Source organism: Sturnira hondurensis, unplaced genomic scaffold (genome assembly GCF_014824575.4).
Source record: "Sturnira hondurensis isolate 20B ecotype Veracruz unplaced genomic scaffold, ASM1482457v3 Scaffold0010128, whole genome shotgun sequence".
NCBI lineage: Eukaryota > Metazoa > Chordata > Mammalia > Chiroptera > Phyllostomidae > Sturnira > Sturnira hondurensis.
The window spans coordinates 15707633-15732610 of record NW_028082759.1 but is presented as its reverse complement, the minus strand read 5'-3'; the positions used below and the strand labels follow the sequence as shown (position 1 = coordinate 15732610).

The window sequence follows — 24978 nt, the reverse complement described above, 5'->3', positions numbered from 1 at the left end:
GAAAACCATGGTTTGAAAATAGTGATCTTGCCACAACATAGCCGTATGATTCCATGCACAGGGGAAGAAAGACAAACTAGAGGAAAGAAGTTCACCTAGGAGGGTTCAGTGGTGTCGCACTCAGCAGAGGCACAGACCTGAATTTGGGGCAGTGACAGCGGAACTAGAATAGGGGTCAGGCACTTCTTTAGGAAGAAAGACTTTGTGCCTATGTGATGGTGGAGATCAAAGAGAGTGAATCAAAGCTGTGGCTTTTGAGCCCAGAGAACCCGAGTAAAGACATTTCTTTCAGTGGCGTGGCAAGGGCAGTCCGTTGGAGAGGCAGGTTGGGTTGGGTTTGGGGCATGCGAGCAATGTGATGCTGGGATCATCAAGCAGAAATACATTGGAACAGTCGGAAAACATGGGACCCAGAGTTTAGTGAGAAGGTGGGAGTTGCCAGCAGACCGAAGGTGACCGTCTGAGGCAGGATGACTTTTTTAAAATGGTGTGCGTGGTCAAGAATGAGAGGACTGAATTCTTTTGGCCATTCCCAGGTGGAGAGATAAGAAGAAAGAGCCAGTCAATGAACAAGGGAATAACCCGTGAGGGTTGAGGAAAATCAGGATATTGCAATCATGGGTTCTTAGTAAGAGTGGAGAAGAGACCAGTGAATATGCAGAGTACCCAGGGCCGGATGTTCCTAAGAGGGACAATATCGACCCTTCCAAAACCATCACAAGTTTACTTTTAAAATTAGTAAGCGTAAATTCCTGCAGGGCTTCGTTTTGCCTTATATCCACGTTTTGTGATTTTACTAAATGCAGAGACTGAAAGTGCACCCAAAGCACAGAAAATACTCTTAACGAGATTCCTCAAGGTTTTAAGTACAGTTTGGAATTGGCTCACTCTGTGCCTTGTATCTGGATCTTTATTATAGTATCAGCTAAATGCTCGTTAAAGAAAATTAGTAGAAAGAAACACACACAAAACCTTTTTAAGTTGCCACCTCCTGGTGGATCACACTGAATTTATTCAACGGCAGAACCATTGGACTTCCAGGGTCACAGAACAATGGAGCCGCCACAGGTGGGGTCACGTTGACGAACTGTGTTGGCCCAGGTTCTTGCACGCTGTTCAGGGGAAATGCTTTTCCTTGTGTCTGTGCCTTCGTCATTTACCTTTCTCGGAGTTCCATACCCTTCTAATTCCAGTACTTCAGGGATTGTGGTTTCAGTGTGTGGCTTTACTAGGTGGAGTTGGGGGTCTGGGCAGGTCCAGGACAGAAATTAGAGAGAATGCTTGTGGTGGTTTTGTGGTGGCGGTGGTGTTGTCTGGGATATAATCGTAAAAAAATGAGCAGCATTCATGCTTTCAATCTCATGGATCACCCCAAAAAAATCTAATGAAAAAAAGCTGTGGATTTTGATTGCTGAGCAACAAATACGTACATTAAAATGCAGTCCTAGGTCTTCACTGTGTTTTATTTTCCGCTGTTGACAATTTTTATTTAGAACACACGCCGATTCTGCAAAATCCACCTCTTCTGAGACGGACTGCAATGATAACGTCCCTTCTCATAAAAACCCTGCTTCCTCCCAGAACAAACACGGAGTGAATGGCTTCTTCCAGCAGCAAAGCATGTACGACTCCCCGCTGCCACGTGCCACGTCCGTCTCCATAGACTCCAGCCTTTATTACCTGCCCAGGAGTTATTCCCATGACGTTTTACCAAAGGTGTCTCCATCAAGTAGCGAAGTGGATGGAGAACTCTATGTTTTTAATACCCCGTCTGGGACATCCACGCTAGAGACTCAGCTGAGGCACATGTCTGTTAGTTACGACATTCCTTCCACACCTGGTAATACGTACCAGATTCCACGAACATTTCCCGAAGGAACCCTGGGACAGACGTCCAAGCTAGACCCTATTCCAGATATTCCTCCGCCGCGGCCACCGAAACCACACCCGGCTCACGACCGGTCCCCAGTGGAGACCTGCAGCATCCCGCGAGTGACCTCGGACCCCGACAGCAGTTACAGCGTTCCGACCTCGGGGGTGCCGCCGTCCCGCAGTAACACCAGCTCCACCGTGGAGCTGAACAAGCTGCGGAAAGGTCAGCGCTCCTTGGCGTCCTCTCTGTTAAGGGTTCTGGATGGAAAGGCTGTGTTTCCGAATAGTCGCTCTTTGAAGCATAGTAGGAGGTCACGTGGTGGGCCTTTGCTTCTTCAGCCTCGCAGTGGCCCACTCGTGAAGATAGCGGAGTCTGGGCAGATTCTCAGGACGGTGTTCGTGCGCGCCAGGCGTGCCTGTGTGCTGGTCTGCCGGCAGGGGGATGGAGTTGGCGTTTTCCATCCCTGAAGGACTATGGCCTTAGTAATTCCTTCCTGCTTCAGGATGGGTGCCCCCCTCTCCCACTTTCTATAAATACTGGGGTGGGGGGAGACGGACCCTCTGATGGGGCACAGGAGCAGGAAATGGGCCAGCCACACAGCGTCTGCAACTCAGACCCTTTCCTGTGTTTGTGTGCCACTGCGGCCACTTCTGTGTCACATCTATTGGGCTCCACTTCCTTCCTTCCTAGATAAGCAGTTTTTACACTTGTGTCTAACAGGTAACATCAGTTCCAGTCAAGCCACTCAGATTTTTGTTTGGTGTTACTTCTCTTTCAAGCTCTGAGTCCCCTCTCCCCTTACTCCTAGTTACAGACCTCAGGAGGGGAGAAATTAAGTCTGGGTTATACTCTGAGATTTGTGAAATCCTGAAAATAGAAAGCTAGAGTGTGAAAGGCACAGCCCCTAAAAACTGTGTGCTCACGAAGTTGTATCTTGTCCCAGTTTCCAGCTGTGTTAAAGCAGATAAAGATTGAATGCCTCACAAAGAGTACTTAATGTCGGTGCTTATTTATCCATTCAGTACCAATTTCTAACTCCCTGCTTGAAGTGTGTGTGTAATCTAAGTTAGTGAGATATGTTCGGTCCGAGATGGTGCAAAAGATAAGAAAATAGAAGTGTATCCTTCTGCATTTTTAGATAACCCACCTCATCCCGGAGTTGGACAGTCACTCACTGCCGTAATCAAATATCAGTCCTGATTAGCACTTGAGTGAGTGGCTGCATTTTCTCGTCCTTTAACATGCCAGCTCATGATACCATTCTGTGAGCATCCTTTGTAAGATCCGTGTGCATGTGTGCCTGCACGTCCGTGTGTTTGCAGAGAGAAAAAGAGAATAGATCATTCCTGATCACCCCAAGAACGGGCAAGTATGGGAAGAGATGTTGACAGTTTGTTCTTTGTTTTAGATGCTAGTTCTCAAGACTGCTATGATATCCCACGAACATTTCCAACTGATAGATCTAGTTCACTCGAAGGCTTCCATAACCACTTCGTAAGTATAATTGACCTGGGCATAACCGAGAGTATATTTCATTGTCAAACATCGTCACCCTTAGTTCCCTGAGACTAAATGACATCATGAAAGAAAAGCCCCTTCTGATCTACGTGAATAGGTGTGTCTTACCATTATGTTTTCTTGTGTGACAGCGTTTTTTGTTTATTAAAAGAAAAATGTGTGTGTGTGTGTGTGTGTTTTAGAAAATCAAAAATGTGCTGACGGTGGAAAGCGTCTCGAGTGAAGAGCTGGATGAGAATTACGTCCCGATGAATCCTAACTCTCCGCCACGGCAACATTCCAGCAGTTTCACAGAACCCATTCAGGAAGCAAATTACGTGCCAATGACTCCGGGGACGTTTGATTTCTCTTTGTTTGGAATGCAAGTGCCTCCGCCTGCTCACATGGGCTTCCGGTCCAGCCCAAAGACCCCTCCCAGAAGGCCCATACCTGTTGCAGACTGTGAACCGCCCCCCGTGGATAGGAACCTCAAGCCCGACAGAAAAGGTAAGGAGAGCATGGCTTAGGAAAGGGTCAAGGTCGCCTGTCTACTTGAACTGTCATTCAGTCCAGAACAGAAATTGGGGCCAGAAATTCTGAGGTGTTTCAGAATAGTGCCGTGTTTTAGTTAGTAGCTTCTTTAAGCAGTGTTGCTGTTTATAGATGAATAATTATCATATCATAGGTGGATGCCCAGGGGAGGTTTTTAAGTCGATCTTGAGGGCAGAGGTCACAAACTAAAACACTTGCCAGGATTGTCAGGGAACAGGAGGGGGTTAGAGAAACTCCAGCACCCTAATTGGAGGGCCTGCCTGCTCCCTGGCCACACCCCGGTGTTGACTTGTGGAAATAATAAGCACTGGCACATGCAAATCTTCTGATGTGTCAAGAGAAGCCAGAAATGTTGGGTTTTATGTGTACTGTCTTTGGACTTTTAAGTTCTAATAGCTAATGTAATTATTTTAAAAGAACAAGACATTGCAGACCAAACCAAAGTACATAGTATCAGACCCGGCTAGAGGATTGGTGATGGGCTGATGGTGAGGTTGCTTGTATAATCTTTCCATGCTGTTTGTATAACAGCTTCTTTAAAATTGTTCTTCCTTTACTGGGGTGTAAATAAATGCTTCTAGTCTGTTCTTTCATACTGGCCTTCATAAGTAACACGAAGTTCTCAAGTACCGTGGTTTGTTAAAAACGTAGTGTAAAGGAAGTTTTTCAGCCAAATTGGTGGCATGTACCCAAGCTTTTAAAGTTTGGGCTGCGACGGAGACAGCTAGCTGTGTCGCAGCATGGTGTTGGTGTGACGTAATCTGGACAACCAAGTAAGGGAGTCTACTGGCTCTGTGATGAGTGCCACAATTTCTGGGGTACTCGGCACACTTGAAAAGTCACGCAGCGTGTGTAGCTTTTCAAGAGCATGTAATGTCCATATGAATTTCTCACTACCCTGGGCTTAGATCATTAATGTTAATTCTAATTAAGTACCGGTTGTGGGGAAGCGAGACAGACTCAGAGCATCTTAAGAAAATGAGTTTTGTTTTCTTTGGCTGTAAGTAGGATACACCAGTGCGGAAGTGAGACAGCGATTGGGAACTGAGGCACTCCTAGGGGACTGTCACTTCATCCTGCTCTCTGCATGTCTGTCCGGGGGGAGTCTTTGCATCTGCTTTGTTCTCCTTTCTATCCTTTGCTTCTTTTTCCCCTTTCCGATCTATCCTCTCCTTTACCTGGTTTTCTGCTTTCCCAGAGCTGTGGCCTACAGTGCCCCTCTGTGGCCTGAGTCTGCCCCCTGGCTGCTTTTCCATGCAGCTTCCGCAGCTGCTAAGTGCCTCCTTCGTTACTCACTTCAGGTTGTTCAGAAATTCATTCTTGGTATGATGAAATGAAATTGGTCTTTTCACACCAAGCCACGTGATGGATTGTACACCAGGCCACAGCTTGGCTGCTGTTGGGTCAGGTACCCATCTTTGGTCCAACAGCTGGAAAGATGGTCACCTGTTGCATCCACGGCCACCCAGCCACCCCCAGAAGCAGGGCCATGATCAGGACGGTTATCTCAGAAAGGGCGCGGGCGTCCCCGGCTTTCTATGTAATAGCTTTTCCTTCTGTTACTCTTTGTCCTCATTTGTCTTTAAGTCTGTGAACATAGTACTTGGTCCTTTGCCTCATGCACATACACACATCAGGGCACACATGCATTCATCTCTGAGCTCCCAGGCTGCTGAAGGATTAAGTTACGAGTCTCCCGAACTCTTTGAGATATCAAAATAATTCACTTTAATTCTAAACTGGTTCTTCTCTTACTGTTCTCTAATTGGGGCATGTTGGCTGCACTTTTTAACCCCGGATGTCAGAGTTTTGGGTCTCGAGGGCCCCTGTGAAGGAGGAGGTGCTGCGGATCGGGTGAGGGCGCGGGCTCGCAGGGACATCTGTGCCTGCCCTCGCCTTCCTCCCCTCGGGCTGTGCAGGACACAGTTTGAGAATTCCCGCTAGATTTCAGTGAACGACTCTGTGTGGTTAGCATGAAGCAGAATAAAAAAAGAAATCCCTATTTCTCTATAGAGAAGTTTTAAAATCATAATGATGTGCTTTAAGTGTTCTCTAGGTCCGACAGAACTCATGTTCCCCATAGTGTAATACATACTGTAGTCATATGGCATGTGTACCTATGTGAATATATTATGTATTTTGCATACTTGTGCAGTTATACCTCCCCATGTGGGTAGAGACAGTACTGTCAGTTTTACTACACGGCAGTCATTGGCTTAGCCCCCTCACCACCCTGAAGTGACTTCACACAGAACAGAGCAGGTTCTCGGTTACTTTGGGAGATTATGTTCAGTGTAATTTTAAAAAGCAACTGAACTATTGAGAGACAGTTCTGAGTTCATGGGCCAGGTTGTTTATTTGGTATCTTTTCTTAGATACAAAGTGAATCAAGAAAGTATCCAGAATAAATACCCACATAGTTTTTGGCAAAATCAAGCAGCATGGGATTAGAAAAATGGTAAAGAGGTTACTAAAAATCATAGTAATAAAAAATGTTTTTTCTTTTCTTTAGTACTATCCTACTTTTTCAATAAATATGATACGAGAAAGGATGCATGAAAAGGCATTTAATGTTGCAGGGCAAACTTTGTCGACCCCTTTTAGAAAGTTGTAACTATTCAAGAAAAACACATCTTAAAACCCAAATTCAGGTCTTGAGGCAAAGGTTATTCTTCAAAACTTCCACTGTGAACCGACATGTCTGTTTAATCGTGAAATTCTCCTCATTATGCATGCCATCGGCTAAATCTGTTCTAAATTTCTAATTTTGTGACATCAGATACGTGACTCGATCTATTATTCTAGTGTGTCTTACCGACTAAACCAAATAATAAGCAAACCTGTCCCCATCAAGTATGACTTGTTAGTTTCAGGGCCCAGCGTAGCCAGTTCGACATCCAGGGTAGCCGGTTTCTGGAGAGCCTTCTCTGGGAGGGTCTACAGTGAGTGAGTGACATCCTGGCTTTGTTTATACCCCCAATTTTAGACATCAGCTGCCGTGGTTCGTGGTCCAGAAGAGTTTCTCAAATACTTCTGAGTAACTTAAGCTGTAGAAATACATAGATGTTCTAAACCCATAAGTTCAGTGTCGTTTTATGGCTCCTTTTCCCGGCCCCCCCCCCCCCCCCCCCCCCCCTGCTAGCTGCATTTTCACCCACACCATTTCTGTCCTGACGGTACTTGTTTGTACCAAGTTTTGTGTATGTTACCAGAGGAGACAACATTAATTTCTCTGTGTTGTATTAAATATTAGAAAAGCAGATGAGTCATTGGAGTAGTACAACTTGCGTTTTGATTGTTGCACCAGAAGTTTTATATTTTAATGGGAAAGCAATTTGTCAAGCGTGAGAAGTTTCTGGAAGATTGGTGTCGCAGCTTCTCTTAAAGTCCACCTTTCTAGAAATCTGCCACATTTAATCACTACACTTGTCTAGGACCCTGCACCCCATCCAGGTTCCTTCCAACGTGACGGAGCAGCTGCCGAGCCTCAAATTCTATCTTTCTGCTTGGCTTTGCCCACGCGCGGCTTTCTGCAGTGGTTCTGACCACTAGTTACAGCGCTGAGGTTTAAACAGGCTACTTCTGGTGTTTCATACGTGAGTCTGGATCACGTAGCGTCGGGTCTGGGTTCCCCCCCCCCGTGAAGTAGGAAGCATCGAGAAGACCAGTCATGAGGAGCTACCCGGGGTGGGTCTTTTGGGGCACAGTGTGATATATTTGCTGTAAACATGTTTTTTCAAGACATCTTCTAAATACTTTCTTGAAGGTAGTTAAAAATGAACACGCTTTCTCCAAGTGGCTTTTACACTATGATAAATGTTTGGAAGATGGATGAGTGACACCAGTAAAAATAACCGGATTTTAATAAACAAGTGTTCAAGTTTGATTCCCAGTCAGATTTTTGTCTGATGTTACACTTTAAAGGAAGTGAGAACGGAGTGCCTTTTTACAGCACAGTCTTTGCATGTGGGTTCCCCCCCCTAAATATTCTTGACCTTCCAATAGAATTATCATTATTATATTCTTCTTTCTACAATGAAACCATTAAAACAGGTGTGAAAAGTTTGATTACTTCTAGGAATTAGCAGAGGATAATAATGCAAATTACATTTCTTCTTTTGGGATCAGTAGCATAACCTGTACAATGTCTGAAGAGTATAAATAATCCCACGTTGACTTGAATGTACACATATGTAGGCAGTACCTATTAAAATACTACTTCATAGTGTCTGGACTTTGCCACAAAAAGATTGCATCTGCATATTTGAAACAACCTCGGGTGACTGCCTTGACCTTATTTGGGGATGACCAACTTTTAAAACAACACTTGTTCGCTTTTTGTTTCCTCCTCAAAGGACAAAACAATAAAACTATGACATGGATCAGATTATCCACCACCAGCTCTGTATATGGTAGGCTTAGGATAGGCCCCCTTCTGGGCCTTGGGTCTTCCAACCCAGGGAAGAAGAGATGGCTTCCCTGCAGAAGCTCCAGTCCATCCAGTGGAGGAGCTAGAAAAGTAAACACATTATCGTAATTAGCATGAAAGGGCCTGCGGTTGAGGTAAGCTCTTGGCAAGGTTAGCTGAGCTCCCCCGGGAAGGTCTGAGTGGGCGAGTGGCAATTAAGTAACGGTAGAGGAAGGGAGGGTGGTGGAGGGTCTTCCAGTCTGAACAAACAGCATACCCAGCCCCTTTCAAAAGAGGGGCGATGGGGCTGGCTCAGTCGTGGGTGGGAGGAAGCGAGGAAAGTATGAATGGGGGAACCGGTGCCAGATGCCTCGCAGGTGCCTGAAGCTGAGTATTATGATCCTCACTAATGAGTTCGGGCTTTATTCTGAGTACACCCACCGCTAAAGAGTTTAATGCAGACAAGTGATATAATCAGGTTGGCTCCAGAAAGCTCATTCTAAGGTTTAACCGTATGATAGAAACAAATTATATTTTTCATGTAAAACGATAAAAAACAGCATACCTTCTTCAACCTCTTTGTCAGAGAGTGCTTTGCTCCGTTTCCCCAGTCCAGGGTTAGAGATGATCAAATGAGAAAGGGTTAACAGCAGCCGCCCCCTTCGTGGCTCTCAGCTGCCCCCTCCACTTGGGGACTTGCAGTGATTTTTAAAGCTTTGAGGGCCCTCGGAGTGTAGGTGGGGGTCATTTGGCCACACAGTGGCAGTTCATCGCTCCCGGGCCGCAGGGTAAGTGAAAGTGCCCATTACTAAGGGAAGGGAGGACTTCAGACTTGCAGGTTCTTTTAAATTCTTGGGTGAATGGACACAAATTTACATTGTCACTATAAATGAAAAGTAAAATCGATATAGAAGGATTAGACAGTGGAATGAATCTAGGTGGTTCCGAAAAAGAACTGCTGCAAGGTCCCAAGTGTCGGGAGCAAAGCAGGTGTGTGGCGGGGCAAAGGAGTTTTGAATGTGTGGTGTGAACACCCGCAGAGCACCCATGGCGGGGCTGGGGGTGGGGGGGCGTGTAGGTATGTGGATTCGGATCTGCTGGAAAGATCTGAACCAGAGATTAAGGTTTATTACCAATCTGTGCTCCAAATAAGGGAACAACAGTCACATGGCCCAGAGATTGACAGCCTGGATGAGGCAGTTTTAATGCCTAAGAGTTAAAAGTGCAATAGGAATTTCACCAGTAGTCCGTGCTTTGTGCTAAATGAAAAAATAAACTGTTGCTTTCTTTGTTCCCACCTAAGTCTAGCTAAAGCCGAATTGTGACTGCCCTGGATTTAGACGTTGAGGCTCCAATGAGCTCCTCGGTTTATGCTTGGAATTTGGGGATCCCATTATCTTCAGATTGGCTCACTTTGGCCTTTACTTTAGAATTCTTATTCTGACTTTTTATTTTCACACTTTTCTTCAAGGATTTGCCTACAGGCAATAGTCAAGAAGACAGGGCTAAGACAAGCATCTTTATACCTTGGACTTCTTTTTCTTTCTCTCCTCATAAGTAATACTGAGCTATCATTTGGGCAAAACTTGTATTCCTGTCTGGAACACTAATGTCACATTGAGTTTGGAAGGATATAGAGAACAAGAGCTCACCAAAGGCTAAGTGAGTCAGCAGAATTCAGTGCAACATACCCATGTTGCGACTTTTATCCTAAAATCAGCCCTAAGCTCTGTTTGGATGGAGTAGAAAATACCTGTAAACTTTGTAAAGGCACTTTAAACATCTCAGTAGGGTGCTATCCTGTTAAGAAAGTCGAGGGGTACCCTTGAGAGTACTTGAGAGATGGCACTGGTTTTGAGGGAGGTAATAAGCTCAGTGGCAAGGGTTGGAGGAATAAAACAGGGGGCCTGTCAGACAACGAAAACGGGGAACTAGGTCGTAACTAGGTAGATTTAGCAGTCATGTGACCTCGATTATGTAACCACAGATGTAGGTAAGATACTGAGGGTGAAAGGTGAGAAATGTGAAAAATGACTGCTGGTTAAAAAAACCACAGCGGGGACTCAGGAGGAAGCTGAGAGCTGATGGAAGCGGGTCTTTTAGAAAAGGGAGAGGGCACAGAACAAACACACTGAGGAAGCACAGGACGCGTCAAGGAAGCGCCTGCAAACCAAAAGCACTTCTAAAAGCAGTTCCTAGTTTGTGAGCATCGCCTCCCGCGCCTGGCCGCCATCTGTGGCATTCAGGTCTTTCTAAGACCTCGAACAACTGAGGAGTTCAAAACTGAACTCCAAACACTGACTGTCGAAGATTCTGTATTTCCCAAAGGGGTAGAGGGGTGCATCGAGGTGGGTGGTATAGGAGTATGGCCCCCAGCAGGGAGGGGGCTAAGGAGACCTTAATTCACTCACTTAACTTCTTCCCCTGCTCCAGAGGTATCCCAGCCATAAAATGAAGCTGGATTTGGTCTGTAAGGGCCTTTCCGCTCTAAAATAAATGTATTTTTCTATGGAAAAGCTTATCTTCTGCCTCTCCTTTCTTTTTGTTTTGAAGGGAAGTACACTATTTTGGAGGAATATAAAAAGCTGACATAGCCCTTTGTTTTAGAAAAGTGCCCTGCCAGCCTGGGCCCTGGATAGGTCAGGGTTAAGGGCAGGATTGTGGTCCAGAATGTTAGCACGCACGTCTCCAAGCACGCCTGCCTCGTTTCTGAATTAACTCAGTGTATTGATTGCCTAACTTAGAAAATCGGTTAACTAGAGGGTTTTCACGTTTTGTAATCTAGATAATCACATTTTCAGAAACTTAGATTTTGGGAGATAAGCTGCTAGAAATTAGCAAATTCCTTCTTTGCCAAATTTAATAGATGTCCACTGAGCTTTGTAAATGCCACAAGAAAAGAAATCTCGGTGCCATTAAGTATAGAGTAGCCTGAATAATTTCTTCAAGTGATGTCGCTATTGGGACATCCAGGCTCCTTGCAGGGATGAAGGGTGAGGCCAGCTGCTGGGTGTTAACCCCACCCTTTTTCATCAGTCCTTGTGTGTGCCACAGATGAAATGAAAAGAAGATGCTGGCAAGTGAATTTATGCCTTCATATCCTTACCTTGAAGGACAATCGGCAGTTCCAGAATCTAGACATCCCGTCCTTGCAAAAGGTCGTCACCGGACAGCCCAGCCCCTGACTGAGCGTCCAGGGGAAACGAATGTCAGTCTTGGATTAGCAAGCACTGGAGTGTCACCTGCTTCTCTAAAAGGGGTTTGGTCAGAAGGGGAAGGAACAGCCAAGCCACATTAAAGTGTTTTGAATACTTCCACCAAAGTAGGAGAGTTACTGTTATGAAAGGAAGTAGGCCTGGGTACTTTCTCATGAGACACCAAACTGTAAAGAAAAGATGTACTTGAGATCTGAGTGAGAGATTTAAATTTTTTTTATTTGACCCAGTTTTCTAAGGCATGCAAGAAGAACTAACATGGTACATGTTTTTCCTCCTCCCCACAAATAAAGATAGGAACTAACGAGGCCATTTATCCCACTAAAACCCTGCCATCTTTTATAATACTTGGCTTTATTACATTGCTGCATGCAGCTCTTCCCTTTCCAGTATACTGAGCATGAATGACAGGTAGCAAGATTGAAATAGTCTCCACGAACAAACTTGTGTTTATGCTTTTGAGATGTAACATTTCTGCTCAGGGCTCTGTTGCTCTTTTGACAGAATCCATTTTTTTCCAATTAAAAAATAACGTATTAAGAGAGTCTTCTTTTTACCAATTAGGTCAAAGCCCTAAAATTTTAAGACCCAAACCCCATGGTTTAGAGCGAACTGATTCACAAACCATGCGTGACTTTGCTACGAGAAGAAAGGGTATGTACTTCAGCATCGCATGCTGGATGGGGCACTGGGACTTTATTTTGTGATTTTTTTTTCCTTTAAAAGTAAAGAAGAACTTTAAATCCAACTGCTGTTGTAAATGCCTTTCTAGCACGTTATTTGTGAATGCTTTTTTAAAAGTGAATGCTTTTCATAATACACAAGTCTCCTTGGTATACCTTTAACAGTAGCATGTTAAGTATTTGATAATATGTGATATTCAGTCTTGTCCTTTTGCATTACTTTAATCCCTTAGACATCAATACATTGTTTATTTTAAACTTGTGACCTGCTTTGTGAATGCCAGTTGTCTCCTGTATGTGGATATGACGTATGTTTTCTGAGATAGAATATAGGCTCATTTCCGTGGACCGATTGTTTATGCCATGACTTACTTAGAATTAGACAGGTAGACTGCTGTTAACCTTTGGGTTTCTCCAAAGTGTGACATAGACGTGAAAGAAATACTCTCAGTCAGCACAATATTCTGTGCACATCCATTGTAAGTGTATAGATGAGCAAAACTAACTTGAATTCACATCAACCCACAGAAAATCACACTGAGCTATTGTATTTGAGTTGATAAAAATACTTCCTTATAAGCCCTAGTGAATCTGCCTAGCCCTTTAAAATGGCCATCTATTTTATAGTTTTATGGTAATTATAACATAGTTGATTAAAAAGACACGTATGTGGACGAGGAGTAGAAGAAGGAAACCTGGAAAAATAAAAATTTTTTCTTTAGAATGGCAAGATGAAAGGTAACTAAAATACTTACCTAGTATGTTTAAATGGTCTCCTAAAATATAATTAATATTAACAAGTAATGTTGCTTTAGTTTTTTGCTCATTCAGTAATTTCTGAAAATTGTTTCCATTGATGTTAAGGGAGAAAGCTCTGCGGTATGCACCAGCACAGCAGCTGCCTACTGCAATAATGAGTTAAATAAGGAACGAGCACTTATAAGTAAAACTCATAGGAATATTAGCATTTATTTAGTTTTACTTAGTTTGGTAAAGGATATTGTTTGTTAAATTAAGCTAAAAATTTGAGGTACTTGTGTAATTATGGTCTTTTCTCAAAACTGAGTTTGAATTTAAAGATAAAATTATTGCTTCATGTTATTTGTTTCCAGACTGGACATGCATTAAGATTTGGTCGTTAATTTTTTTTTGGTTTTGGTTTTAGCAAAACTTTGTATTTAATATATTTTATATATGAATTTATATGTACAGTCACATAATGTATGTACAACTATACATACTTTATAGGTATTGAAGCTTCAATACTGAAGAATCAGAATGTTTTAATATAGAAGATTAGCTCTTCATATTTAAAGATAAAAATTAGGTAAAAATGAATGAGGAAATCATGAAAAGTATAAATCAAGTAACGAAAGGAATGGCTTCACATTAATCTCTCTGGGTCTCACTTAGTTTAATCTTCATAAAATATTGCCTTAAATTAAGAAGCAATATGTTGTATAGTAGAGTTTTCGGCTTTTAGCCCACAATCACAAAACATTATCCGATTCTCTTTGTCACTAACTGTTCGGCTGTGCAGCCTTGGGCAAGTCACACGACATCCGTGACCCTTTTTTCACCTGTGAACCTAGCGGGTCCTAGGTCGCTCTGGCCGTAACCTACAAATAGAGACAGAGGGAGGGGGTCTGCTTTTGTTTTCCAGGTTTCTGCATCCTAAAATCTCTTTTCCTCTCTTTCGTTTCAGCCAAGCCAGCGCCGTTAGAAATAAAGCCCCTGCCAGAATGGGAGGAATTGCAAGCCCCAGTTAGATCTCCCATCACTAGGAGTTTTGCTCGAGAGTAAGTCTTTGCTTAAAATACGTAGCTTGATTGTTTGTTGTAATGGAAAATATCTAGAACAGTGGTCTCCACAGGGTGGTCTGGGAAGACCCCCTGTGGGGGGTTCTGTGAAGTCAAAACGGTTTTCGTTGAGATGCTAAGATGTCCCCTGCTTTTCCTACTCTTCTCCTCTCGTGAGTGTGCCCTGGAGTTTCCCAGAGGCTACGTGATCCTAGGTGATGTTGCGTGATACCCAGCAGCATGTATATTGTGTATTCTCATGTTTAAAACAATTTTCCTGCTGTTTGTAATATGGTAAATTTCGATGGATATGCCCCATATAAGCCAAACTTTCTTGCAGTTCTCAGTAGTTTTTAAGAGTGTAAAGGATTCATGAGGCCAGAAATTTCTAATAATTACTGATCTGGAAAATATGGTCCTTTCTTGTGGGAATTATTTAAGATTTACTTGAGTCTATGCAGGGAAGTGAGTATATGAAGTTACAAACCTGTGTTGAATATTTTTTCATGTTTTATGTATCCATATAGTTATTTTCAATAAGAATTCTTAAATCATATATCTGTGGGGGCTGTGGGGAATGAGAATAAATCTACCAAGACATGATCTGCTTGGGGAGGAAAGGTGGCTGATCTCTCAAAGGAGAAGGACCAGGAGCCTATTCCTCAATGGTCTTTTATTGGGTTCATTTTGCACAGGAATACAGGTAAAGCTCATCAATCATTGTCAGGCAGTGAGGGTCAAACAATAGATAACATACAAAGAACTATGAGGGCTTATTCTGAGTCAGGGTCGGTTAGCTAAAGGACCTTAAAACTTAGGGGAAACAAACTCATTCTCCGCTTGGACCCTTATCATTTAAATTGAGAACATTTTCAGCAAAGCAAGTTTCACAGGATTTTATGCATTCTTTCTTAGGCCTCATCGCCCCAGGAAGCCCGTCCTTTCCAGCACAGGGCTGCACCCACCTCCTGCATTGTTTCAGGCTTAAGTCAGGCAGGGAAAGTAAAGCAGCCAAGAGGTTAGGAAACTTCTCAAAGACGAATGAGGACTCAGGCTATGTCAAAGCCTGGGGGTGAGGGTCCATCACCCCCTTTTCCTATATACTCTTAAGTCCTTCCCTGAGGGGCCCTTCATGTCCATGCCCGCCTGAAGTCATCCCTCCTTTGAGGAATCTTACCTGTCATTGGCTAACCAGTCATCCGCCCAGGGCAAAGCAGGGTGAAGTAAAATGCTATGCCCCTACCAAGGAGATAAGCTTTGTCTGCTTAGTGGTGGCTTATGGTCCCAAGGTCTCTTACTCAGCCTTAGCCGTGGAGGGCGTCCCAGCTTCTGAAACCAGGCAGGGCAGTTCCCAACATATATCTCTGTAACTTTCTACTTATCAAACTCCAAATCGCTAGCAATACTTTTTGTTCTACACAGGTAATTTGGTGCCTAAAAATATACCTTTGAGGTAGAGCTACAAATACTGATTGTACATTTGGATGTGGGCAGTAAATTGTATTGCAATAACTGTGTACCACAGATGATTATGAACTTGAGTGGCTCTTTCTAAAAGGAGGCAGTGTCACTCATTTTTATTTTGGAGGTGACGTTAGAACCTTTGTCACGGTTTCTGTTTGTGACGATCCTTCCTGTACCTAGCTCCTCCAGGTTCCCCATGTCGCCCCGACCCGACTCGGTGCACAGCACAACATCAAGCAGCGACTCGCACGACAGCGATGAGAATTATGTCCCCATGAACCCCAATCTCTACATTGAAGACTCGGTATGTAAAGCCCTCGTCTTCTCTCTCTGCTCTTTCTGTCTGTCGGTCTCATCCTTACAGCTTCCGTGATACTTTAGGAAGAAGGATAAAAGACAGCCTTTAGAGTGCTTTTTAAAAATAGTATGGTGAAGTCTAAAACCAGTAGAGAGTTACAGTGTAATACCAATCTCTAAAAAGGGGACATAGAATTAGTTGAAAATTATAAAAGGTTTCCAGTTATAGTTTTTTTAAGAGAGATTTGGTTTGTGAAACAACGCAAGACAAGACGCTGTACCGGATGCCTCCTATTTGTTCCTACAGAGATACAAAGTCAGGCATTTGTCATTTGAACCCTTAAAGTGACTCCTGGAATTCAAACGACAGCAGATCATTACTAAAGATAAATATTGTTATATAACAGTAGCAACAAAAATATGTTCAATAATGTTACGCATTTTTAAAAGAATTCTAGAAAAACGAAGTACTACTGTTGTTTTTATTTTACTTTTTTAGTTCACAGAACACTCACAACAGCCCCTAGAATCTTCGGGTTTTTCTAAACTGTTTTGCGAAAACACCAGGTTAAAGGCTAGAACACAGTGACAAGCTGTTCCCACTGAGATTAGATGGAGAGCAAATAGAATTCCCTGTAAATTTTAACAATAAGATGAAAAAATTTCCAGTTCCGTAATAATTAGAAAACACTTTAACTCACAATTCTGAGAAATTATCTTCAGGAACAATGTACTGAGATAAAATGTGTACATCTTATGAACTCTTGGGTTCCTTTCATAGCCTTGTGATAACTGAGAATTCTGAGTGTTTCCAATTAGGGAAATTCTAGGTATGGGTTCTTTCACTGGCCACATTTGAACACAAAATTTTTTTTCACACACATACACTCCTGCTTGATTTTTTTTTCCTGTGACAATGAAAAATCAAGTCATTTAGAGGAAAAAAATCCATTTCTTTATGAATTTTTTTAAAAAGGCAGGGGGAAAATGGCTATTTGTACTAATTAAATGCCAAAACTTGCTTATTTTCTTTTGTTCCCTGCCTGTTATTGTTAATATTTTGCAGTGTTTTGTTAGAAATAGTTGATAAATTTGGCTTTAAAATCTGTTCTTACAAACACAGCTGTCACACGCAGCCAGGCAGACCGATGACTGCGTGAGCACCCTGAGTACAATGTGTTGTGTGTACACATTGTACTGCCCGGCACAAGTACATTCATGAGCTCTTGCGGCCCAGCCCTCGGCCCTGGCGAACCCGTGTCACCGCAAAGGAAGAGCACCTTTTCCTAATTCACGGGAACATTGAGCGTGGGCTGTCAGCAGCCCTGCTTAAAAATGAGGGAGTAATCTGTGTCTCTCTAGCAGTTGTCTTTGCCCTGAATCCCAGCTTACTCTACTCTGTTCAACCTCAGCAAAAAGTGCTGGTCACCATCCTCCATTTTTCTTTTTCTTCTTTTAGAGACTAGTCAAAGCCAATAGAAGGCAAAGGAAATTAAGTGGTAAACATTCCAAATGGTTGAAATAAAATAGACTTTGCCAATGAAGTCGTCATCATTCATAGCCTTTAGTTAGCATACTTATTTCAAACTAATTTCAGTGTGAAAGGCTTTAAATATAGAACTTTAAAAAATTAATTTAAAAGCAGGGGGTATAAGGATCCTGCTATTTACAAATATTATTTTAATAATGTTCAGCTGGAGCTGTCACAGCTAACGTTAGTTTGATGTCCCAGTCTTGGTTTGAACCAAGTTTGACTGTTAAAAAAATTGACTTTAGAGAGAGAGAGGAAGAGAGAGGGAGGCAGAGAGAGAGAGAGGGAGAAAGAGACAAATATTAATTTTTGTTGTTCCACTTATTTATGCATTCACTGGTTGACTCCTATAGTTACCCTGACCAAGGATCGAACCCACAACCCTAGCATATCAGGACGATGCTCTAACAAAGCAAACTACCCAGCCAGGACCCAAGATTGACTTTTGTTTGGAACTACTTCTAGCTTACTCGAAGCTAAGTTTCCATCAGTTTTTTTTAAACATGACTTTCTTTCCCCTGTCCTAAAAAGGTTATTTAATTTTCGAAGCAGACTTTATGAAGCTATGTCCTTTTGAAATAAATATTTAGGCTTTAGTGGATAACAAGCAAGAAAAGCAGAATTCTATGAATGTGTGGCGGCTGATTGTGCTGTGTTCTTCTTTTAGAATCTTTTTGGCAGTAACAGTCTGGATGGAGGAAGCAGCCCTATGATCAAGCCCAAGGGAGACAAGCAAGTGGAATACCTCGATCTAGACTTAGATTCTGGGAAATCCACCCCACCACGCAAAGTAAGTGAAGCCTCCTGCCTTAATACAGGGCGAGGCGAAAGTAGGTTGATAGTTGTGAGTGAAACACGGAGTTTACTCTAGTGTTATTTATTCGTTATTTTCCACACAAATGACCTTGAACCTGCATTTGTCCCCCGCTGTCCTGTAAATCACAAGTAAGAAAGTTGTGGAAACTAACACATTTCTTTTTTCCTTTCTGATGGGTTGGAAGTTACACACTTTTCTACTCTTTTAGTGGTTACCATTGAAATGTTTATGTAACACCTTCTAAAGTTAATCATCTCTGCTCTCTTTCCATTGTTAGCTCAAATTGCTTCCCTTCTGACTTTTGTGCTATTTTTGTCCAAACTTTAGGTTTTTTAATTTTGTGAAACCCACAAATTAGATAGCAGCAGCAGTAGCGGTAGTCTCAAGACTGCTTATTTACATTTTCCAGCAGGTTTGCTGACTTGGATTGTAGATGATTCTTTTTTTCCCTAGATTTTATTTATCTTTAGAGGGGAAAGGAAGGAGAGAGAGATAGAGAGAGAGAGAAATATCAATGTATGGTTGCCTTTCGTGCGTCCCCTGCTGGTAGTTAGCCTGCAAGGAACCAGCCTGCAACCCAGGCATGTGCCCTGACTGGGAATCGAACCGCAATTGTGTGGTTCGCAGGCCCGCGCTCAGTCCACTGAGCTACGCCAGCCAGGGCTGTAGATGATTCCTTTTTGTAGCATCAGCCTCCTTCTCTGACCACTGTGCTTTCGTGCAGGTGTGTTAGTGGTACATTCCTGCAGTTTTTGTTTAGCTGAAATCTCTTTGCCTTCTTTGTTGAAAAGGAGTTACCTTTCTTTAGTTCACAATTCTTGATGGACAGTAAATTTTTTCAGAAAGTAGAAGATGCCGTTCACTGTCCTCTGGCTTCTCTTGGTCCCGTTGAAAAGCCGGGCTGTCAATGCAGTATTGTCGTCGGTACTTGGTCTGTTCTCTCCGGCTGATGGTGTGCCCTTTTCTGGATCTTCGGTGGTCTACGGGTTTTACTGCCATGTGTCTGGACACCTAGACAAGATTTCTTTTTATTTACCCTGCCCGGTAGAAGTTATACTGTCTTTACTTCTGTATTTTTTATTAAATCTGAAAAAGTTTCAGCCATTACCTCTATAGGTACTGTTCCTCTGTCCTTTTTATTCTCTCCTTTGAGGTTTCTGATCAGACATGAGCTAGAACTCCTCGTTCCAGTTTCTGTGCTTCTTACTGCTCTTTCGTATTCCCTCCCATTGTCTGTCTGTGCTTACTTGGATAATTTCTTTAGCTCTATCACTAAGTTCACTAATTCTTAACTCTTCTGTTTGACCCATTTGTATAATTTTTTGTAATTAATTAATTTATTTTTTATTTAATTCTTGTTCAAGTACAGTTTTCTGTCTTGTATTCCCAGCCCTGCCCTGCCAAGTGCTCCCCACCTCCCTCCCATTTCCGCCCCCCACCTCAGTTATTGTCCATGTGTCCTTTATACTTATTCATGTGAGTCCTTCCCCTTTTCCCCTGTGTTCTCTCCCCTTGTATAATTTTTAATTTCAGGTATTTTATTTGTTACTTCTAAGATGAAGTTTTGCTTTTTTTCCCCAATATGCTTAGCTGACTTGAATAGCTTCTTATTCCTTCCTTATTTTATTCATTTTATTTTGTTTTATTTCTAAGTTCCTTTAAGCATTATATATATATATATATATGTTTTATATTCTTGATGCAATAATTTCACTCTCTGAAGTCCTTGGACATCAGAATCCATGCTTATCGTTTTTGCTAACTCACACTCCTGCTGGCTGCTTCCTTTGTGTGTTTCGTACATTTTTACTGTGAATTCATTTCTCTGGGGCTGTCTGTGGGAAGCCTGCACTGGTTTCTGCCAGGAAGTAGGTGGTACCACCCTGCCAGGACCTGTCAGTTCCCTTCAAGGGCCCCTAGCTAAACAAGGTAGTTCTGCTTAAGCATTGCCCCCCCACCCAGGGCCTCCCGAGTACGTTGCTGAGATTGACATTCGCCCTAAAGATAACAGCCCTGCCTTTCCCGTGTAGCAGCTCTCTGCTCCCGCTGTGCCCCTCACGCCTTGGGTATTTTCCTTACTTTCTAGCAAGCCCAGCAGTGCACTAGTAGTTACTTTGTTTTGAGTTAGCTGGTATTTAGTTGTACTTTAGGAGTAAGAGAGCCACTTTGTACGCTTTTCAGAAAACATTTCTTAGTTCCGAAAGTAAGCACTGGTACATGTTCCCAGGGCTTAAAAAAGTTCAACTTGAGCTAAAGACTAAAAGGAGAAGCAAATTGTGCACTTTAAGATGAACCGGGTGTCTGCTATCCCTGCTCTGTAAGACTGTGAGGGGGAAGGTCAGTTTGAGTTCTTGCCACATGCAGTCATTTTACATTGAAGGGAAGGGAGCGCACTGTTAGGAGAGAGGCAGCATTGTGAAACTGAGGTAGTGTTACCTGTGTTGTGATCAACTAGAACTTCCAGAGTTACTCCTTGTGTATGTGTATCTGTGTTTTAAGACTGAAATTTAATCAGAAGCAGAAGCTGACCTTCATGGGTGGAAATTTATGGGACGTTTTCTTTGCCTTCATTCATTCATTCATTCATTCATTCATGCATTCGTTCGTTCTAGCAAAAGAGCAGCGGCTCGGGAAGCAGCGTGGCTGACGAGAGGGTGGATTACGTGGTGGTGGACCAACAGAAGACCCTCGCTCTGAAGAGTACCCGGGAAGCCTGGACAGATGGGAGACAGTGCACAGAGTCTGAAACACCCACCAAGAGTGTGAAGTGAAAATATTGCTCCGCTGCGTCTGAACAACAGAGAACTGGACTGTGAAGCTGAATCCCGTTCCACTGAAGATGACTCGACACTTCCACTCTAGGTGGATCCTCCGCTGACTAGAGTGGAAGTCCAAGGACCTTCCCGACGTGATCGAGCAGTTGAGACTGTCAATGGTGCTTTGTGGTATCCGAACAATCCATCACGTGTAGATAATGTGGGGAAATAGGATTGTGTAGCTCCCAGGAAAAGATTGGCTCTGTAGTTAACACACTTGTAGTATTACTGTATTTATGCACTTTTTCATTTAAAACGTTGGTTGGGGTGTTCCCAAATGTACCTTAACATAATTCCTTTGGGAGTTGTTGTTTTTCTTCACACTACTCTATATAACAGTACTAAGTTAACTAAGCTACTTTTATGTTTGGGAATTGCTCTTTAAACTTCAGTGTATGTAACATTAAGACAAGAAGTAGGTTCACAATTTACCTTTCTACCTGCACCTGCAGGTGGTAATCATTAAACTACAGAGTATAGTTGGACTCATTCACTGCCTTCCACAGTCCTAAGGATCATGTATATATACTGGTATTTGGACCTAGTTCTCCGGTTCGTGTTAGTCCTCAGTGGTAGAACTTGACTATATTTTGCTAATTACAGTGTTCTTAGTTCTTGGGGGAAGATTCCACAGGGTGGGATCTTGTACCTCGGGAAGACTGAGTAATTACACCACCCAGTACGCCTACAGATCACCAATGGCACGAGGTGGTGATGTGCTCTCACACTTGTTAACATGTATTCAACTGTACATTATTTGCAACACGTAGTTATGTAACTAATCAGGTACGTACCAGGCACTGACGTGCTACTCCACCAATCAGGTTTAGACAGCTTTAGTTATGTTCTTGTGAGTCCTGTGTTTGAGTTCCACTTTGGAATTAATGAGACAGTTGACATTCACTGTTAGTTATAGCAACATACTGTGATTTTTTTAATTAGACAGTAATTCAGATTTATTACTCTAAGAATGAAATTCTATCTTTTGACACCATAGTGCCCTTTCTATGATTTTTCTTAACTTTACTTAATATTCTTCTTGGCCTTATATTTAAATCCCTATGCAATTAATATTTTATACCTGCATTTTAAAAAAAATAGATGTTATGTAAGTGATTCTCATATGTAGCACCTGTTGCTTTTCCAGTAAAAAAAAAAAAGTATTTTGTACTGTGATTTATATTCACTGTCTCAGTTCAGGAAATATGGGAGCCTTACTCTAATGTGAAATCTATAGTCTTGGACCTCTTTCAACCAGATTTCTGAAACCACCAGAGGAATTGTATAATTCTGTCTCACCTGTAACATCGTTTTGTGACATGGATTTCAAGATCACCAATTATAGTGAGGCTGCAATTATCTGTCTTGGCTTTGCTAAGTAATTTAGAAAGCAGATTTGTTTTTTAACTAAGTGACATGCAATCTCTTCTGTATTGATTTCGAGACCTGCTAACAGTTTCCGGGGGGGGGGGCATTGAGAGAGGAGTGCCCACAGCTGAGGCGTGACACCCTCCACGCAGACCCCTGCTGCCCGAGACGCAGATGCGCCCTGACCCCTGGCCTCACGGCAGGCGGTGAGCCTGCTCAGTGCAGTGGGTTTACCTCCCCGATCCACAAACTAAAAATGTTCATGACCAGATGAATTGTAAACTGGTAATATTTGATGCTTTTAAATGTTTGCTTCTTTTTAAACAAAACCTAAAATGCAGAAGTGGATTTTGGATTTTTAAATAAAAAAGATGATTTGAGTTTGGCGTGCACAAGCTGTTTTCTAATGGAACCACAAAATAGCATGGAAGGTCATTGCAGTGTGCCTGACCCTTCAGAACACACAGCACAGTTGGTGTGTGATGACATGGAATTGTATCTTACAGAGGAGGCCACATGTGGAGGTTACAACGCCACAGTAAACGTATTAATTTAAAAACAGAAATCGTGTTTAAAGCTGCATGTCAGAAGAGGCTAAGATGGTTACGGAGTTTTTAGTGTAATTTCTTCTTCGTTCCAAGTTCCCAGTTTTGAAGATCCTCAACTCTAGTTCGTGGGAGTGTTCCCATGATACAGAGGAATTCGACAATTCAAATGTCTTGGGCAGCTTGATTCAGACATTGAACATTGGATTAACAAATTAAATTAAAAGACAGGACCTTATAGAGCACTATTTTCCAAACAGTTTTTAGCACTAGAATCCTTTTTAAATAAAATTTTGTGTGACCCCAATACATCAAGCCTGAAAAGTTTATTTATCAGTATAAGTATATTTTAACTTCCCGTTTATGTTCACTTATTTTAGTCTATGACTAAGAATATTTCTGAATGACCCAAATATGAAATTGGGGTTATCGACAGTTGGTGAAAAGCTTCAGCAGCCAACTTATTTCTGTATTTTGTTTTATTTGCATACTGTCAAGAAAATTTTGATTCACACAAACGCCAAGTAAGTGCAAATAAGAACAGGTTTTAAACACACCTCAGGAGGTTCTCGGAAGTTGGATTCCAAGGTTGATACCAAAATAAATTATCTTGGCAAAGGAAGTTACATACATGAGCAGTCTCCAGCATGGTAAAATTGGGGTATGTAACAGATTAGAATGGGCATTTTTATGAAGTTTTTAAAATATGTACTTATAAAAACAAATTCCAGTCAAGCCCTTTTACTACCCGAACCACCTCCGGGAACCTGAGTTTTGGCCAGGCCTGGACCGAAAACCACTGGTTTAATCACGTGACAGTTGACAAGGCAGAAATCCTTCCCTCCCACATGTTTCACGTACTCTGCCTTTTGTTCCCTTATTTTGAAAAACGAAACTTTCATGAAGGTTTGGATACCACAGCACAGTTCTCTTGTCAAAATTCACCTTGAATAATATAAGCTTTTTTACCCACAGAGGGTATCCCTGAGTAAGCTATAAAACATGGTTTTTTATCTACATTCTAATTTATACATTTTCCTCTTTATTTCTGTCGGTACCACATAAGCTATGGTGAGCGTTTTAAAGAATTCCATAAAGGTACCGTGAGTGTGTGTGTGTGTGTGTGTGTATATATAGCATTGTATTTAATCATTGACTGCATTCACTTAGATACAGAAACACCGCTATACTTGTACATTAAGGTCATAAGTCAGAATTTGTCCTGGACCCTTTGTATTAAATTAATGGGGGGGTCGCAATCTTCATAAATGCATTTAAACAACATTGAACACTAGTGTTTATTTTTCTTTTTCTACGAGTGAGTGGGAAGTTGCCTGCTTTCCCGTTTAGTGAAATCTGTATTATTTTAGATTTTGTTAAAAAGTTAAAATGCTCCCAAACACTCTTGGTACATCTTTATTTGGCCCATTAAAAGTAGTGGTGTTAATATTTTGAGTGAACACAAAGTCTTTAGCATTTGGGGACCAGCATGGCGGGTGGCACCTCCCCATTCCTGCTCTCCTGGGTCCCTCTGGCAGGATGACTCCTCCCCCGTGGGGTAGGCAGTGGGGGCTGTGACAGACAGTGCATAGGACCGAGTCAAGTGGACACACAGAGACAGACACGGACCCCAGGAGAGGATCCATTGGCGGTAACATCTGAAACACGTGCATCCGCATGTAATTTAAAATGCTGAAAACCGTGAGATGGACAGCCCTGGTATAAATGAGTGTGACAGACATAAAGTTAATGGGATGAAAAAATGGGTTGTTGGGTCGTGGAGATGATTGGTTCTGGTGTGACTAAATGGGCCTCTGTATTACTACAGCTTGAGTAATTTAGCTCGGCTTCTCTACCGATTTAACTTTTTTTCTCTTCCACAGACTCAGCTTTTTTTAGGTTCAGTACCGTGTCTATTATGAGTTTTAACAAACTATTTAGTCAAGGGCTTAACGTAGTTTCTGCTTCCTTTGTATCAAAAGGCTGTGTGTGAGCTCTTGTAACCTCACTCAATTGTTGATGATCATCCCAGATTTCAACAGCAAAATCTTATATGTAAATTTATTTCTCCCTTCTTGCACATCTTCTTTTGTAAAGATCCCATTGTAGACAT

General features: G+C 42.3%; 1 protein-coding gene across 4 annotated transcripts in view; it reads left to right on the top strand.

The window, feature by feature from the left end:
- GAB1 (GRB2 associated binding protein 1) overlaps positions 1-23188 on the top strand; it is a 113751-nt gene extending 90563 nt beyond the window's left edge. Inside the window, exons 5-12 of one of the 4 annotated variants that reach the window (XM_037058466.1) lie at positions 1494-2095; positions 3282-3367; positions 3574-3877; positions 12110-12199; positions 13934-14027; positions 15672-15795; positions 17987-18109; positions 20749-23188. In XM_037058466.1, coding sequence (XP_036914361.1) covers positions 1494-2095; positions 3282-3367; positions 3574-3877; positions 12110-12199; positions 13934-14027; positions 15672-15795; positions 17987-18109; positions 20749-20907 — 1582 coding nt within the window. In that variant the 3' untranslated portion in view covers positions 20908-23188. The remainder of the gene's footprint in view (positions 1-1493; positions 2096-3281; positions 3368-3573; positions 3878-12109; positions 12200-13933; positions 14028-15671; positions 15796-17986; positions 18110-20748) is intronic. The other 3 variants (XM_037058467.1, XM_037058468.1, XM_037058469.1) reach the window with 3 other exon arrangements.
- Positions 23189-24978: the final 1790 nt, after the last annotated feature.